At 47.6% G+C, this 19164-nt stretch overlaps 1 protein-coding gene across 1 annotated transcript in view; it reads right to left on the bottom strand.

The window, feature by feature from the left end:
* The window catches only part of NGFR (nerve growth factor receptor), a 68453-nt gene that overhangs the window by 29024 nt on the left and 20265 nt on the right, over nucleotides 1-19164 (bottom strand). Inside the window, exon 2 of the mRNA XM_081838047.1 lies at nucleotides 16910-17048. Coding sequence (XP_081694173.1) covers nucleotides 16910-17048 — 139 coding nt within the window. The remainder of the gene's footprint in view (nucleotides 1-16909; nucleotides 17049-19164) is intronic.

Raw genomic sequence — 19164 nt, 5'->3', positions numbered from 1 at the left:
ACCCTTATACATTAAGGAATAAGGCAGCAGGGGAGTAAGGAGCAGGCAGTGGCAGGTGGTAGAGGAGACAGCAGCAGCAGCAGCAGCGGTGGCAAGCATCACATTCCTTTGAAGCCAGATCTGCCACCTGAGGCAACTGCCTCAGCTTGTCTCATAGGTGGGCCGGCCCTGACTCCCACCATCCCTGACTATTGACCAGCGCTGATGGGAGTTGGAGTCCCACCACATCCAGAGGGCCACAAGTTCCCTACCCCTGACCTTGAATATAGGGATTAACAGTGTGGGCGGGTGTGCAGATTGATAAAACAAGCTCAGTCGCAACCCCAGATTCAAGCCACCTGCCAACTCTGGCTGCAGGGCCTTTGGGTGAAGCAAGCATAGCAATATACCAACCCTCCTAATTATGGTCCTTTCTCCCCACCCTCATTTCCTCTCCAAATTAAGCGATCCCAATATGGGAGGATCGTGGGGTGGGGGAAGCCTGTTTAGAGTTTGCATAACTGTGCCTGAAGGCAACATTCGCTCGCCGTTCATTGCTGCGTAGTTATAATTGGCTCGTAACAATAAAATTGACCCAACTCTGTTACAATGATCGCATAGGATGAATCACACACCAGTGAGCATTATAAAGTGCGCCGTGATGCCTAAAGAGGCAATATATTATGATTTAATGGAGGAGTTAAACCAGCAGAAGGAGCTATACAAGCACGCTGACTTCGAGTTAAAATAGTTTATTTCGATTTAGCTCTGGCTCCAGTGGGCCTTCCTAGCTGAGGAGCCAGCACTGAAGATATCCAGTTTCGCGCGAGCCAGGGAAGGGGTGCTGGCAAAGGATCAGTACCCAGATGGCAACATTGCCAAGTTCATGCCCTCAAATAGCCCCTGTACAGAAGGTATGGCATTTCCAGGGGTGGCACTTTCCCCATCGCAAACCTGCCGTAGCAAGGAAATCCATGCCTGGCAGAATTCTCCGTTCTGTGAATCATCCACTAGGAATGGGGGAGTGATTTGATTCATTCTTTTGAAAAGAATTCACAAACCGAAACATAGCCATCTCGGAAATTCTCTGAATTTTGCAATACGCTTCTCCAGCCACGTAATGTATACAAAAATGTGTGTAAAGCGTGGGGGGGGGGAGTGCACTGTATTAAGGGAAATTCCTTTGCAATAAAGTGTGCATTAGGCAAAAATTGCATACGAAAATGTGCATATGAAGCCGCAGAAAAATCCGGATTAATGTTTATGAGAACTGTGGAAACGAGAAAAGCAGAGAAACTGAAATGGACAGATTTGCCCTTCCTTAAGACTAACACTCACTCTCTCTCTCTCTCTCTCTCTCTCTCTCTCTCTCTCTCTCTCTTCCTTTCTAGTGCTATTGTCTTCCCCCTAGCACAACTGCTATGCCATACAAGGCCCAGGTTCCTTGCACAGCAGGTGATAGATGATTTTAGGACCTACACTGGGAATGAAGCGTGGTCTTTTGCTTTAACTGGAGATGTAAGTTCATCATCATCCTCATCATCATAATCTTTATACCCCACCCATCTGGCAGGGTTTCCCCAGCCACTCTGGGCAGCTTCCAGAGGAATATAAAAACACAATACAGTGGTACCCTGGGTTAGATACACTTCAGGTTACAGACTCCGCTAACCCAGAAATAGTGCTTCAGGTTAAGAACTTTGCTTCAGGATAAGAACAGAAATCGGGTTCCGGCGGCGCTGCGGCAGCAGGAGGCCCCATTAGCTAAAGTGGTACCTCAGGTTAAGAAAAGTATCAGGTTAAGAACGGACCTCCGGAACGAATTAAGTACTTAACCCATGGTACCACTGTAAAACGTCAAATGTTAAAAACTTCCCGATGCATCCTGTATCCGGGGAATGTATCACTAGACCAGAGAAGGCTTCCTTAAATCTGGATCCCAGCGGTGCTGATAAGCCATTTTAGTTAGACTCACCAGGACTCAACTGCAACTCCCGTCAGCCTCAACCAACATAACCAATGGTCGTTTCTATACACACTTTCCTCTAATGTACACATATTTGCTACACCTTATTTGGTTAAAGAACCGCATTACAAAATTCAGAGAGGGATAACTTTCGAATGCTAGATGCCCGTTGCTTTTGTGTATTGTTTCTGGTACTGAGTAATTTCCCATTAAGATGCAAACCAAAACAAAATTTCTTCACGACATGTGGACGATGCTTCCCTGAAACAAATTACAGATGTTTTCAGGGAAGCAGGAATCCTCGGTAATGAGCAACTGTCACAACCACGATGTTTGCTTGGAAACAAACTCCACTAGGCATGGAATCTCCAAGCAATTTCAGGCACGCCTTGTTGACATCTTCCTCTTCCACACGATGGAGGAAGAAATGAAGGGATTGGCTCAATCTCAGCCAATAGGGAAGAGCTGGTCAGTGAGGCTGGAGTTGTGGGAACTGCTCCATACCTGAAGGATCACCTCTTTTCCCATATACCTGCTTGGACTCTGAGATTTTCCTCGGAGGCCTTTCTCCAACTGCCACTACTGACTGAGATGTGCTGAATAAAAGGGAGGCCTTGGAGGAGAGGGTCTATCTTGGGGGGGGGGCATCCCAGCTGTGGAATGCCCCCACCCCTGGGGGGAAAAAATCACCTAACATCTACTTTATGCATTTTGGTTTTAAGCTGTTTTTACTCTCTATGATTTGTGTTTTCAGGTATTTATATGCTGGGCCGGATTAAGACTTTTAGAAGCCCTCAGCACTTAAAAGATTTTGGTGCCCCCGTATGTACTGTACCTAATTCAAAATATAAACAATAACCATAAAATATTGTCTTCTGCAATTATTTTATAAAGTTCAGCCTGACTGAATCTCGTTTTTACTCTTTGTGGTGGTGTTGCACTGAACTTACAAAATAATAAAATTATTATTCCTAAACAGCCATGGCCCTGTATACCTGAAGGAGAGTCTTCACTCCCATCATTCAGCCCAGACACTGAGGTCCAGCTCCGAGTTCTGACAGTTCTGACGATTTCCTCACTGCAAGACATGAAGTTACAGGGAACCAGGCAGAGGGCCTTCTTGGTAGTGGCGCCTGCCCTGTGGAACATCCTCCTGTCAGGTGTCAAACAACTATCAGGCTTTTAGAAGGCATATGAAGGCAGCCCTGCGCAGGGAAGCTTTTAATGTTTGAGGTTTTATTGTGTTTTTAATATTTTGTTTGGAGTTGCTCAGAGTTGCTGGGGCAACTTATTCAGATGGGTGGTGAATAAATAATAAAATTGTTATTACACACGTATATTAGGGGAGCCTTTTTTGTGGAACCTGGTTCAGCTGCACCTTATAGTTCATGGTAAATCCAGCAATGGAAAATTTCTGTGGTGCTCCCCTTCCCTTGATGCCTTAAGCATGCGCTTATTTTGCTTAATGGTTAATCCAGCCCTGTTGATATGCAAGTACAGTGGTACCTCAGGTTAAGAACTTAATTCGTTCCAGAGGTCCATTCTTAACCTGAAACTGTTCTTAACCTGAGGTACCACTTTAGCTAATGGGGCCTTCCGCTGCCACTGCCGCTGCCATGCAATTTCTGTTCTCATCCTGAAGCAAAGTTCTTAACCTGAGGTACTATTTCTGGGTTAGCGGAGTTTGTAACCTGAAGTGTCTGTAACCTGAGGTACCACTGTATATGCATAAAAGTGTGTGTGTGTACCTAGCATTGCTTGGGAATTCCAAGAAACCCAAATTATGAGTGCAGTTTTGAAACCGGTGGTTAAAATCAGTGCAGCCCGCCATCTTGATTCCAAATGGTGTCTAATTGTATCCCAACAAAGACAACTTCCTTGATCTCAGGAAATCATCATGCAAGATTTGGTTATGGTGTCTTAAAAGGTGTCCAAATGCATAGCAAACAGGTTAACCACTTTCCAAAATATATAGCCAATACATACATAAATGTATGTTTATCACTGTCTCAATTATTATTAAGTTTTACATGACTTAATTTCCCGTTGTAAGCCACCCCAAAAACTTTGCTACGGGGCAACCTATAAATACCGCAAGCGAGTAAATAAATGTCGATTTGGCAGCCATACATTGTTGCCATCTCCGTTCGATAGTGGGGATGCGGGGAGCAATGTTTGATCAAGCATCTGTTTTCCCGTCAATTAGCTATGGGAAAGGATTAGGATTCTGGTGTCCAATGTAAACACTGAATAACGATGCCAAAATTGCTGACTTTCCACTGACCCTGCTCTTCGTTCCTGCTTCTCTGGTTTCAGCTGCACTCTGTGGGGAATTAAATAGTGTGTGGAAATCAATCTTTCTGTGCCCTGCTTCATGTCCCAAATTTCCTGGCCTGCTTTTTTCTCTGTGGGATCACCCTCACCATCATTGGCCAAAGGCGTCTAGAGAAGGAGAACTTGTTTCAGATTGATGCAGGAACACACAAGTGCTGGCTATCTGAAGAAATGCCCCTTCGTGTAACCAGGTTGCACAGTGACTCTAAAAGGTAAAGGTAAAGGGACCCCTGACCATTAGGTCCAGTCGTGACCGACTCTGGGGTTATGCCACTCATCTCGCTTTATTAGCCAAGGGAGCCGGCGTATAGCTTCTGGGTCATGTGGCCAGCATGACTAAGCCGCTTCTGGCGAACCAGAGCAGCAGACGGAAACGCCGTTTACCTTCCCGCCAGAGCGGTACCTATTTATCTACTTGCACTTTGACATGCTTTCAAACTGCTAGGTGGGCAGGAGCAGGGACCGAGCAACAGGAGCTCACCCCGTCGTGGGGATTCGAACCGCCGACCTTCTGATTGGCAAGTCCTAGGCTCTGTGGTTTAACCCACAGCGCCAGGCTTAAATCGTCCCCTCCCAAAAATGCTCTTAATTCATTTCTTGATTTACCTTCAGGTGTGGGATTGAGCCTAGGGCTAGGCAAATCTGCACATTTCAGTTCCTCTCCATTTGCCCACTCTCAAGTCCAGCCCTCCACATTCCCACATCAGTTTGCGAATGAAAAACAAAACTACAGCTCAGACTCCATCTTAAGCTAGACTTAAGCATGCCTTTGCAACTGAATTGCCATTTTAGGCCTGCCTGAGCAAACCTGCCGTCTCTGTTATTCTGCAACAGGAACTCTGAGGGAGCAAATGTTATTCTTACCTTTTACAGGACTGTTTTTGTGATTTGTGCTTCAAGGGGAAGAAAGGGGGGGGGGCAAAACCAGGAGAATCCAGTCTGCCTTAAAGCATTCTGGATTACTGAAACTAAAAGGCTAAAACTAGCCTATCTAAGCTTCCCTTTTAAGCTGCAAAGAGATGCACTCTGCTGAACTCACAAACATGAGGGAGGGAGGATAATAGCTAATAAATATATCCTCTCCTAGCATCTAGACACAGGCCTACACCCCTAATATGCACACCTCTGTGTGCCATTTTGCCCAATATTTCCATTTTCTTATGCTTTTTTCACAAATATGTGCATTTTTATGCCCGCTTTACCCTGCTACATGCATTTTTCCTACCCATTATGTGGCTGGCGATCTGCAATGCAAAATTCGCAGAAACTCATTTCGGCTGGCGTACTGTTTCAGAAAGTGCAAAATTGGTGGGTTCGCTGATAAATGCAAACCAAAAGGGTTTTTTTTCATTGATTCCTTCCGCCATGATTTTGCAGCCGTCCAGCTCCTCCACACACCCCCTCTCCTTCCCATTGCACCCTATTAATCTTTCATCAGCTGTGTGATCTCTTGAGGACGTTCTTGGGAAATAGCCATTTTCCTTCTGAATGGCAGGACGCAAAAAGCCACTCTTCAGATTGAATGCCTCCATCAAAACACACCACGCTCTCATTTAAACTTGCCCTTTGCTGTCACTATCAATGAAGCAGTAGCCTTTGTCACCGGCCTCTCGGGCAAACTCCCACCTCCCCAAATCCCCCTTGTTAACTCGGGGGGCGGGGCGGGAAGGAAGCAAAAGTAATAGATCTAAATTGCAGGAAGGAGTATTAAGGTTAAATAGCAGAAGGGATGTTTTGAAACGTTAAGAGACTTGAGCACTGAAAAAAGAAATGTTAGCGGAGACTTCAGCCTTCTTGGGGAAGGACTGATTCCTTGGTGGTGGAGCTGAAGGCCCCAGATTCAAATCCTGATATCTCCAAGGATCAAGTAGCACAATCTGGGAAATGCATCTGCTGGATATTCTTAGGAGTCCACTACCACTAGAAGAAGCAACACTGGCCTAGTGGTGCCAAGGTCTTGACCCTCTCTATGAGGCTCTTTTGTGTTTTAGTTGTTGTAACCTGCCCTGGGACCACCCTCAGGCGGTGATAACCTGGAGGGATGGGATGTGGGTAGGTGAGCAGCCTGTGGGATGTAACATCACTGTAGCAGTCAAGTACAACATTTCCTGTTTGCCCAGAGTGGGCACACAGGGGGATGTTACTCCAGCCAGGAGGACTTCCTGTCACACCTGGTCTGGAGCATCCTTCCCCTGCATGTGACCAGGTAGATGGGTGAGACCCTGTGAGACCCCATAAAAGGGCTAGTCCCACAGCCACCTTCCCTTCTCTCTTGACCCTTCTTCGCTTTATACCATCTTGATGCTTTTGCTGTCTGCTGGCTCTCAGCCAGCAGCCCATGGGCTTAATCCCCATATAGGATGAACCCACACTCCCTTCTGTAACTACAGGCTAAAGTCTACTTTCAGAATCATACCGTGAACTGAATGTAAGTAAACCTCTTATTACATTTAAGAGAAGACTGTTGTGTCTTTATTCTTTTTTTAGAAGGAACCAAGGGGGTTTACCAGGAATCCAAATCTGGACAAGCCAGACTGGATTGCTTAACTCAGGGGTCAGCAAACTTCATCAGCAGGGGGCCGGTCCACTGTCCCTCAGACCTTGTGCGGGGCCGGACTATATTTTGAAGAAGAAAAATGAATGAATTCCTATGCCCCACAAATAACCCAGAAATGCATTTTAAATAAAAGCACACATTCTACTCATGTAAAAACACCAGGCAGGCCCCACAAATAACCCAGAAATGCATTTTAAATAAAAGGACACATTCTACTCATGAAAAAACATGCTGATCCCCTGGACTGTCCGCGGGCTGGATTTAGAAGGAGATTGGGCCTGATCCGGCCCCCGGGCCTTAGTTTGCCTACCCATAGCTTAACTCAAGAGATTCTAATGAATCTACTAACTAGCTTTCTGCAATATACAGGGGAATGTACTCTGCTACTGACTCACTAGCGTGAGTGAGGAAGGATAATTTTTAATCAATATATCCTCTCCCACTATCCACAACATTCCCACACAGCCTAGGCAGAGAGTCCAGGGGAGACAAAGAGGGAACTGAAGAATGGAGATATAGCCAGGTTGGTAGCCCAGGCAAGTTGCAGAGGTCTGAGGGTTGGATTTGTCAATGGCTGTCAGTTTGTCAATGGCTGGTGGTATCGTGTTGGAGGGAGCACTTGGCAAGCTCTACGATTCTCTGATTTCTGTGAAATCAGCATCCATCTCTACATGCACAGCAGGTGCTGTAACTTTCCAACAGTTTGACCTTAGCCCTGAAAACGCACTCTGCCATTGTCTCCCGAGACAGACGGATGCCAACAAAAATTACCAGTGGAGGCTGGGAGTGGGAAGATGGATGGCATGGAGGCTAACAGTCACAGGAGCAAAAGCCAGTGGCAGGCCGAGACAGAGACAGTAATAGGCCAAGCCAACTAATTCCAGCTTCGTCCTCCTCCTCCTCCCTGCTGAATTCTACAAAGGCAACATTGAGGCTGAAAAGAAGGAGGCTGACAGACAATGCCAAGGGTGCCAACTTGAATAAAATATTGGGGGGACCCAGGTAAGCCCGCCCTGCATAATCAATCACATGACGCAGTGCACACGCACCATTTGAATGGCAATGTCCATCAACTTGGGGGGAGGCTCAAATATTTTATGGGGGGCCGAAGACGCCTCGGCCCCTAGGAATTGGCCCCTAGGAGTTGTATTTAAGGAGGCAGGCAGGTGATACCTGACTGAGGGCTGACTCATAGCTGTCAACCTTCCCTTTTTTGCGGGAAATTCCCTTATTCCAGCGCAGTTTCCTGCTGCTTCCCGCTGCTATCCCGGATTGTTAGATATCCCGTAGACTGTCTCTGGGACAGGTGAGGCTGCTGATCCCTTCTTTTCAAATCTGAAAGTTGACAGCTATGGGCCAACTGTGCTTGAGGGAACAGTACCTTTCAGGGCTTGGACTCAAGAGGGCAAGATGGAGGAGGAATGGTGGAGATCATACCCCATCCCCTTTCTCCCAATGGTGCAGGAGAAGAGGGAGGCAGCGCTGGTTTACAGCAGGGCTTTGAGGGGTTTGAGGGAGAGTTAGATGAACAGAAGAGTTGGGAAGTGTTAGAAGGGAGGGGGGGACTGTGGCAGGGCAGCCAGATGACACGTTGTCACTGGAGAGTTTTCTGACCCACCCCCTTCTCCCAGAACAGTGCAAGAACTAAGTTATCAGAGACATTTGACCACGAGTGGCCACCGTAAGGGGAGATGCTGTTGCTAGGAAGGAGGGAGGAGGAGCCCAGTTTGGAGCAACGCCGTTACAGTGGTACCTCAGGTTACAGACGCTTCATGTTACAGACTCCGCTAACCCAGAAATAGTACCTTGGGTTAAGAACTTCGCTTCAGGATGAGAACAGAAATCACGTGGTTGCAGCAGGAGGCCCCATTAGCTAAAGTGGTACCTCAGGTTAAGTACGGTTTCAGGCTAAGAATGGACCTCCGGAACGAATTACAGTGATACCTTGGGTTACATATGCTTCAGGTTACATACGCTTCAGGTTACAGACTCCACTAACCCAGAAATAGTGCTTCAGGTTAAGAACTTTGCATCAGGATGAGAAAAGAAATTGTGCTCTGGCAGCGCGGCAGCAGCAGGAGGCCCCATTAGCTAAAATGGTGCTTCAAGTTAAGAACAGTTTCAGGTTAAGAACGGACCTCCGGAACGAATTAAGTACTTAACCTGAGGTACCACTGTAAGTTCTTAACCCAAGGTACCATTGTATTAAGGCTTGTTGCGTTATTTTGTCTCTCACTATTAGGACTGAATGAACTCATTAAAAAGGACTCTGCCTTGTTTTCTCTGCTATTGCTGCAACCAGGGGAGGAATAGCTTTGCCGAAGCCTTGACAGAGCCTTGACAGCGCCTCATAGCTCAGTTGGTTAGAGCGTGGTGCCGATAATGCCGAGGTTTCAGGTTCCATCCCCCTATGGGACAGCTGCCTATTCCTGCATGGCAAGGGGTTGAACCAGTTGATCCTTTGGAACCTTTCCAACTCTGCAATTCCACGATTCTATGATTTGACCCAATGGGCCAACCTCCACTTAGGCCGCTGCCTGCTGCCCCTCGCTAACACTTGAAGCTGCCTGCTCCAGTCTCTGAGAGAACCATGGTTTTACATCCAGCGCCAACTCAGCGGCTGGAGCAAACAGCTCCCATTAACCCAGGTGGATCCTTCCATCAGGCTGAATTATTGATGGCGACCATTAGACTGGTGCAGAGGAGGGGAGAAGACAGCAGGTTTGCGGGAGGGGGTTGGCTGGGCCAAATGGGCACTGTCTCCGCGGCGGCCTGGAGCGAGAGGGGAAGCATTCAGAAAGCAGATGGATGCCAAGAGGAGACAGCTACATATTAATAAATCCAACCGCTGCCAGCAATGGGACATTGACGAGTTGCAACGTGCGCAGAGTAGTGGTGAACTTCAACACTATTTTGTGATTTTTATTTCATTTTATTGGTTGGTAATAATAATTTGTTATTTAGACCCCGCCCATCTGGCTGGGTTTCCCCAGCCACTCTGGGCGGCTTCCAACAAAACACTAAAATACAATAACCTATTAAACATTAAAAGCTTCCCTAAACAGGGCTGCCTTCAGACATCTGGTGGGAGGGTGTTCCACAGGGTGGGTGCCACTACCAAGAAGGCCCTCTGCCTAGTTCCCTGTAGCCTCACTTCTTGCAGCGAGGGAAACACTAGAAGGCCCTCAGAGCTGGACCTTCTAACAAAGATTTTGCCTGACCATGAATTATTATTTCTTCTTCTTCTTCTTCTTCTTCTTCTTCTTCTTCTTCTTCTTCTTCTTCTTCTTCTTCTTCCCCTCCTCCTCCTCCTCCTCCTCCTCCTCCTCCTCCAACGCAGTTCCCTTTGCTCCCTCTTTTACCATGTTGATCTCACACAGGGAAAACCCCAGAATTATTTCTTCACTGAAGTTTACCATTGCCTTTTTATTTGTCTTCTTCTTTTAAGGGATGGGGACTCTGCAGCACTGGGACCCGAGCCAAAGGCTCTGATCTTGCAACCCAACAACGGAAACAGACCGGCGGAGCAGCGCAGATGCGCAAGGGTGTCGCAAGGTCAGGCTTCTTCACGGTAACATAAAACAGGAGCGCATGTGTTTATGCCCACAAACCACCCACAGGCAGCTTAGCGGAGCTAAACACATATGCACAGTGTGGTAGTTTTCAATGAGGTAGACAAACCGTAAATCTGCCTGCTGTAAGCCTTCTTCCCTCCCATCTCCCCAAACGGAGATCCCAGATGAGAGAGGAAATGTCTCCACTCTGCTGCAACGTCCTGGAATATGAGGTTGGGGGTGGATAGGAAGGAATGTGTCCCCCAGAATGCAAACCAGACAGGCCCAGCAATGCCTCTGAAGCTGTGCACGTGGGTGACTCCATGCAGTCATTTCACCACCACCCCAAGGCAAGAGGCTTCTGCAAACCCACTCCAGGAAACCCCCTCCTGCAGGAGTTTGTTTCTAAGTGTGCATTTCATTTGCTGCATTAGGGCATAAGGAGGCAACTGTAGCTACCTGAAGGATCATCTCCACCCTCATTGTTCAGCCCAGGCACTGAAATCCAGCTCTGAGGGCCTTCTGGTGGTTCCCTCACTACCAGAAATGAGGTTACAGGGAACAAGGCAGAGGGCCTTCTCGGTAGTGGCACCCTCTCTGTGGAACTCCCTCCCATCAGATGTCAAGGAGATAAAGAACTACACAACTTTCAGAAGACATCTGAAGGCAGCCCTGTATCGGGAAGTTTGTAATGTTTGACGTTTTCTTGTGTTTTTATATAAACTAGAAGTTCTCTTATAATAATAATTTATTACCCCACCTATTTGACTGGATTGCTCCAGCCTCTCTGGGCAGCTTCCAGCAGAAACTAACAGAACACAGCGAAACATCAGACATTAAAAACATCCCTATACAGGGCTGCCTTCAGACTTCTTCTAAAAGTTGTGTAGTTCTTTATCTCCTTGACATCTGATGGGAGGGCATGCCACAGGGAGGGTGCTGCTGCCGAAAAAGCTTTTGGCCTGGTTCCCTGTAACTTCACTTCTTGCTTGTTGGTCTGCAAACAGGAACAGAAATCAGGCAAGCAAATGTGTTTGGTATCTGCTGCTGCCTTTTGTTGTTCACCCCAGTCCACAATTTCTTTGTCATTACAGGGGTACCTCGGAAATCCGTTCGACTTCCAAAACATTCAGAAACCAAGACACTGCTTCCGATTGGCTGCAGGAAGCCATGTCGGACGTTCGAGTTCCGAAGAACATTTGCAAACCGGAACACTCACTTCCCGGTTTGCGGCATTCAGGAGCCAAAACATTCGACTTGCAAGGCGTTCAGGATCCAAGGTACAACTGTATATTTTTCAGGATGCAAGCAATATGTTATTAACGATATTCCCTACCCCCATGCCCCTTGTAATGGATGGTGTAGAAGCAAGTAACGATAACCGAAGTAATTACATTATTAAATCTGGTTCAGAGAGAAAAGGGAGCCAAATAGCATTGTTTTGGGGAAAGATGAAGTGCAGCAGAACAGAAACGGCGCTGGTTGTGGCAGAGTAGAAAATAATGTCTTTTCACATCCCTATCTGTACCAGAATCCTGAAGATTTTTTATGCTTCAGACTTTCTTGTCGTTAGTTCTCTACTAGTTTTGCTGACACCCTGTACTATGATGTATAAAACTATTGACTTGAAGGAGGTCTTGCAGGAGACCAAGTCCAACTCCCGGCAGGAAAGCTAAAGCTAAAGAATGCCCAAGAGATGGCTGTCTGGCCTCAGCTGGAAGGTCTGCAGCAAAGAGGTTCCCGCCACCCCGCAAATAATTGATTCTAAGTTTGAACTGCTCTTACCATTAAGGCATTTCTCCTTATGTTCCACCTAAACCCATCCTCTTGTAATTTGAAGCCTATTAGATCTACTACCTGTCATGCCCCCTTAGCTGTGATGGTGAAGGTGACATGTTTAATCAGAGAAAAATAATTGCCAACATTTACTAAAGATTGGAAAATAGGGGTGTCCTACCATACCCTCCAGGGACGTGGGTGGCGCTGTGGGTTAAACCACAGAGCCTAGGGCTTGCCGATCAGAAGGTTGGCGGTTCGAATCCCCACGACAGAGTGAGCTCCTGTTGCTCGGTCCCTGCTCCTGCCAACCTAGCAGTTGGAAAGCACATCAAAGTGCAAGTAGATAAATAGGTACCTCTCTGGCGGGAAGGTAAACGGTGTTTCTGTGCACTGCTCTGGTTCACCAGAAGTGGCTTAGTCATGCTGGCCACATGACCCAGAAGCTGTACACCAGTTCCCTCAGCCAGTAAAGTGAGATGATCGCTGCAACCCCAGAGCTGTCTGCAACTGGACCTAATGTTCAGGGGTCCCTTTACCTTTACCATACCCTCCAAAATTTCTCTGAGGAAATAGGGACATTCTAAGGAAAAGCGGGACATTCCAAATCAGAAACCAGGACGGATTCTGTAAACCCGGGACTGTCCCTGGAAAATAGGGACACTTGGAGGGTCTGCCATGCCTGTGGTACTGAATCGGGAGGTGCGAATGAACAAATTTCTCCCCCTTTCCTAGTGGTAGTTGCAACACAGGAAAACAGGCTGGAGGTATGCCTAAGCACTCCCAAATAAATCTCAGATGCCACTGAGGGCCTAGTTTGGTGCTTGGAGGACTGACTCATCTGGAAGAAGGCTTTTTTTGTCTCTCACAGCTGTGTGCTTATTCTTCTTTATTGATTTGCCCTATCCACAGTGTCCGCTTTCAGCTGAAATCCCCCAGGGGACCTGCTGCCCTCCTGGCTTTGCATCCAATTCTGCCAGCACATGCCTGGATAGATAGATAGATAGATAGATAGATAGATAGATAGATAGATAGATAGATGATAGATAGATATAGATAATGAATCTGGTAGCATGCAAGATGCAGGTGAATCAATCAGGCCTGGGCCAAGACTCCTCACAAGGCCCAGAGCCTTGAGAGCACCTTGGGCAGTAATGAAAGTTTGCAGGCTTGCTTCCTTTCTCTGAAAAGCAGCACAGTAGCTTTCCTTCCTTCCTTCCTTCCTTCCTTCCTTCCTTCCTTCCTTCCTTCCTTCTTGCCCTGCCAAATGCCAATGCAGCAAGTCTTCCAAGGTCAGATTATCAGCCTGGTATTTGATACCCAGCCTCTCTGCTGCCATTCTCTGCTGAGGTTAAGTAGCAGCCATTGATTTTGCATGGGAATGTTATTTTTAGTTTATTTTTAACCAGTGCTGTGTGGAGCAGAACCAGACCTTTGTGTCGCTCCCCTGCCAGGGGCACTTGGTGCTTTCGAGGGCTTAGGAGCTCCCGTCTCTCTTGTCCGGAGACACCCTGGAATCACAGATCCTCCAAGTGTCCCCCTATTTTCCAGGGACAGTCCCAGATTTACAGAAGCCATCCCAGTTTCTGATTTGATCCCGGAATGTCCCACTTTTCCTTAGGGCGTCCCTTTTTTATCAGAGAAATGTCAGAGGGTTTGGAGTTATGTGACCCCCGAGCCAACAAGATACAACCTATATAGGCAGCATTATATAAGGAAAGTGATATTTAATGTTTTATTGTGTTTTTATATATGTTGGAAGCCACCCAGAGTGGCTGGGGCAGCCCAATTAGATGGGCAGGGTATTATTATTATTATTATTATTATTATTATTATTATTATTATTATTAACAGCACATCCCTATTTTCATTGGAAAAACGTTGGAGAGTATGCAATCGGCATGCAGTGTTCGAAGAGAAGCTACTGCCAGCACCAAAATCTCATTCTGTGAAATGCCATCTGAGCTGTTAATGTAGAAATATTTGCATCTTAAAGCTGCCACTTGCTGCCGAGTCCCCTTTACTCTCAACCTTAAAAAAGGAAATCTGAGCAATTGGTACAGCAGTTCAGGGCTCTAATCAAAGATATTGTTCCGTCCACAAAAGGCTGTCGACTGGCAAACAGCTGTAGCTCAATAGCAGAGCATTGGATTTGCATGCAAACGAGTCCATGTCCAATTCCCAACATCTCCGCCACTGAGGAGTACCTAGGGGTTGGTGAAACCAGCCCCCAGCGGGGTGCAGGCCTAGAGAAAGGGGACCCCCCCTTCAAAAACACACCTATCAAACTATGGAGTGTATGACATATAAAGTGGTACCTTGGGTTACAGACGCTTCAGGTTACAAACTCCGCTAACCCAGAAATAGTACCTCAGGTTAAGAACTTTGCTTCAGGATGAGAACAGAAATCATGCGGCAGCGGCGTGGCAGCAGCAGGAGGCCCCATTAGCTAAAGTGGTACCTCAGGTTAAGAACAGTTTCAGGTTAAGAACAGACCTCCAGAACAAATTAACCGGAGGTACCACTGTGGTACCACTGTGGTATGTGTGGAACCAGAGGTACCACTGTGTATGTGTGGAAATGTGTCACAGTGAGGTCAAGCACAGGAGAAGCTTCCCATTAGTGGCATAGCGTGCGTTGGCAGTGCCCGGGACAAGGATTGTGCCCCCAAGCCTCCTTGTGGGCATTGCACAGGAGGCAACAGGAAGACTTCGCTGCGCCCCATGGCAGCCACTCCTCATGATCACCTGCAGGTTGCCATGTTGGCCCTCTCAGCTCGGCAAGCTCCCTGGTGCTCCTTGGTGGGCTTGGCAGCAGGCCTAGGAGGAGGGCGGCAGAGAGCAGGCCGAGACTCCAACTGGAGTCCATCTCTGGCCACCTCTCCTTGGCTGCGCAATGTGGGTGGGCACCAGCTGGTCCTGGCTGAGGGGGTGGTTCTCCTCTCTGTGCTCCTTGCCCAAGGTCACACACCAGGAGATAGGCCCCAGGGAAGGACCGGCACAGGTCAAGAGAATTCCCAGTTTGGCCGGGCGGGAGTCCCACCCAGGACCAGGCATCCCTTCACCGGCCATTACAAGAAGGAAGCACTGCTGCAGTTTTGAAGGCCCAGCCCGGGTGTGGCTTGCCTCCCCGCAGCTCAGGAAGGTGACAGCCATGTGGCCTCGCTGAGGGAAACTGTTGTGAGGGCACTGGGTTGTGAGGGCATTTTCTGTGCCCGGGGTTACAGCCCTCCTCTCCCCCGCATGCTGCACCACAGCACAAAGGAGTGTGGTAAAGTGGTCCTTTTTTTAAGGTAAAGGTAAAGGGACCCAGATCGTTAGGTCCAGTTGCAGACGACTCCGGGGTTGCGGCGCTCATCTCGCTTTATTGGCCGAGGGAGCCGGCGGACAGCTTCCGGGTCATGTGGCCAGCATGACTAAGCCACTTCTGGCGAACCAGAGCAGCGCACGGAAATGCCGTTTACCTTTCCGCGGGAGCGGTACCTATTTATCTACTTGCACTTTGACATGCTTTCGAATTGCTAGGTTGGCAGGAGCAGGGACCGAGCAACGGGAGCTCACCCCATTGTGGGGATTCGAACCGCCAACCTTCTGATCGGCAAGCCCTAGGCTCTGTGGTTTAACCCACAGCGCCACCCGCGTCCCTTTTTTTTTTAAGGTGGGGGGATGCTAATACAGCTCCTTGCCAAGGGTGCATGGGAGCCAAGTTACTCCTCTGCTCTTCCAGGTAAATCTGGGAAAGCCTGGGAAGTTACTGTTGGTCAGTGTGGACTATACCAGTGTGGGAAACCAGGAAGTGCCCAAGTAGAGCCTGCTGGATCCAGCCAATGGCCCTTCTAGTCCAACATCCTGTTCTCACAGTGGCCAACCAGATGCCTGTGGGAAACCTGTGAGCAGGATAAGTGCAGAACAGCACATGTCTGACTTGATCTCAGGTGATAAATTCTGTGGAATACTTAAGTTGGGATGCTTTGAGATTTTGAATGTTCTTCAAATATGTGAACACAGATCCACTCCAGATGATTTGGGTGTGTGTGTGAATATCAGCATTCACCAGTGCACCTGAGTCATCTCAATATATTTATTTTTAATAAGCAACATTTGCTTGGAACAGGTAGCACTCCCATGTACAGTGGTGCCTTGCAAGACGAAAAGAATCCGTTCCGCGAGTCTCTTCATCTTGCGGTTTTTTCGTCTTGCGAAGCAAGCCCATTGACGGCTTAGCGGATTAGCGCTATTAGCGGATTAGCGGCTTTTAGCAGTTTAGCGGCTTAGCGGTTTAGCGGCATAGAAAAGGGGGGGGAAGGAAAAAAACCCCGCAGGAACTCACAAGACATTTTCGTCTTGCAAAGCAAGCCCATAGGAAATTCATTTTGCGAAGCACCTCCAAAACGGAAAACTCTTTCGTCTAGCGAGTTTTCCGTCTTGCGAGGCATTCGTCTTGCGGGGCACCACTATACTGAATTTCATCATTTACTGTTTAAAGCAGAGGACTGTTATTAACCATTTTATTATTTGTTGGTCAGTATGCTTTTTATTATGTTTTGATTATTGATGTTCTGTTGTACACAGCCCTGGGATCTTTTGATAAAGGGTGGTATATAAATTGAATAAATAAAGAAAATAATAACTTGTGGAATTTCCTGTGTCTGACTCTTGATCACCCTTTTGGGGCGGTGATTTTAAGCAACGAGGTCATGCACACTTTCCAGAGATAGGCAAAGGATGCTTGTGTGTTACTTACTGTCCAGGCATGGTTCACAGACGGTTTGGTTCATCCCGCAGGGCTGGGCAACGCCTTCCCCGACGTTACAGGCTTTGCAGCATTCTCCACTGACGGTGTACTTCTCGGTAGGGCAGGTCTCCTTGGCCCACGCAGAGCCCTGTGGCGAGAGGCAAGCAGAAGATGTGTGTTACTCGTTTACCAACAAGTATAGAATTCAGCAAGCTTTTATTGCCTTTGGATTTGTCAGCGATACTTAAGGGTTTAGCTTTGTAAGTATCTAGACATTTAAAAAAAAAAAAAAAAGCATGTGAACATTTTCAAGCCTTAAATACTTCATAGAATCTTAGAGTTTGAAGGGAAGCCAAGGATCAGCTGGTCCAACTCCCTACTTGATGCCTAACAAAATTATTTTAGCTGGACTTGCAAGGGCTGGTCCACAAAGTCAAAAGGGTTGAAACTGAATAGGCCAAGGTAAGCCTTGCAAGTCTACAGACAAGGCAGCCCTGTCTACTCTGAAGTAAGTGCTATTGAATTCAATTGGTAAGTGGAGGAGTGGGGGGAGAGACTGCAGCCTAAGAGAAAGATTTATGCACCATCTCCCAAGCAATTTGTCTCGTCATAAAGCCAGACGATGCTGCTAATAGATTTACTGACTGCAGACCTGCTTCCCCACAATTCTTCCGGAGAAGCGCATAACGTCAGAAGGGACATTATCTTCCCAGGAATCCAGAGGCCCAATAATTGAAAATGTATACTTTAAAGTGCTTTATAATCTGGTGCTGGGAGGATTTAGATGCATCTTCTGCCTCTCGGGAGTAGCAGTTAGCTTACGAATAAATATTACCCTTTTCCAAGCAAGGCAGTAATACGCCCAAGGAGCTGTGTGGTTAGGCAGGCAACCTCTAGGGTGGAGCAGAGGTAAAGTCTGCAGCAGAGCTGAGTTAATTCTTTCGGGAGAAGAGCAGGTGCTTTAAAGCTTAGTTATATATTGGCTTCCTGCCTTTTTCGGAGCGCAGCGGCTTGTCAGGCCAGGGTCTCGCTCTTAGAACTCCATAACCTCCAACATGCCATTGATCAAAATCAGGACGCTCGTTTTTCCGGTCCCAAACTCTTGTGGGGGGCAGCTGATTGGCGTAAAAGTTTGAGATTTAAAAAAAAAACCTCTAGCTTCTTTGGGTTCAGTAAAGGTAAAGGTAAAGGGACCCCTGACCATTAGGTCCAGTCATGGCCAACTATGGGGTTGCGGCGCTCATCTCGCTTTATTGGCTGAGGGAGCCGGCGTAAAGCTTCCGGGTCATGTGGCCAGCATGACTAAGCCACTTCTGGCGAACCAGAGCAGTACACGGAAACGCCGTTTACCTTCCCGCTGGAGCGGAACCTATTTATCCACTTGCACTTTGACGTCCTTTCGAACTGCTAGGTTGGCAGGAGCAGGGACTGAGCAACGAGAGCTCACCCCGTGGCGGGGATTCGAACCGCCGACCTTCTGATCGGCAAGCCCTAGGTTCTGTGGTTTAACCCACAGCGCCACCCGCGTCCCTCTTGGGTTCAGTACTTGGGTGCAAACCAGCTGACTCGTGCCAGAGCGCTGGACCAAAAAAGCAGGACATCCCAGGATCCAGTCAGAAATCAGGATGGGTGTTTTGGGCTCGGGGAGGAGGGGAGGACGGGACTAAGAGTTACTTAAGTATTTTTCTGGAAGCTTGCTAAGAGGAATCTCACGGCACACCAAAGTCCCTCTGCAAGCTAACAATTTGGGGAATGGCTGCAGTAAGTACTGTATCCAGCTAGGCAGGTGGGAAACAGAAATTTCAGGTGGGATGGAATTAGCTAATAATTGGCCTTGTGTTGAAACTGAGTGTTCACCCAGGCTTCCTTTTACCCTGGGCTTTGTAGGCACAGATCTGCACTTTAAAGCTCTGTGTCTGAGAGGTTGTTGTTGTTCCGGCTCTTTCCCTGGGAAAAGCTGCGCTCTATCACTAAAACAGTGTGAATGGCAATCTGCGGGAAATCTGATTGCCATTTGCTCCAATTCAGTGGCAGAATGTGCGTTTTCCTGGGGAAAGTACCAGGCTCCTTTTACAAAACCACTCAGGTACAGAGCTTTAAAATCTGGAAATGTGCACAAAAGGAAGTCTGGACGAGCCCTGAAAGCCAACTGATTTCTCAAGCTACAGTATTCCTTGCTAACTGTATGCCCCACTATACACATTGAGCTGATTCAGTAGTAGTCCTGAAAAACGAGCAGCCAGCATGATAAACATGGAGTAGAA

This window comes from Podarcis erhardii, assembly GCF_964252035.2.
Source record: "Podarcis erhardii genome assembly, chromosome: 13".
NCBI lineage: Eukaryota > Metazoa > Chordata > Lepidosauria > Squamata > Lacertidae > Podarcis > Podarcis erhardii.
Note: the sequence above shows the minus strand (reverse complement) of the source record. Positions and strands in the feature narration are given on the sequence as shown.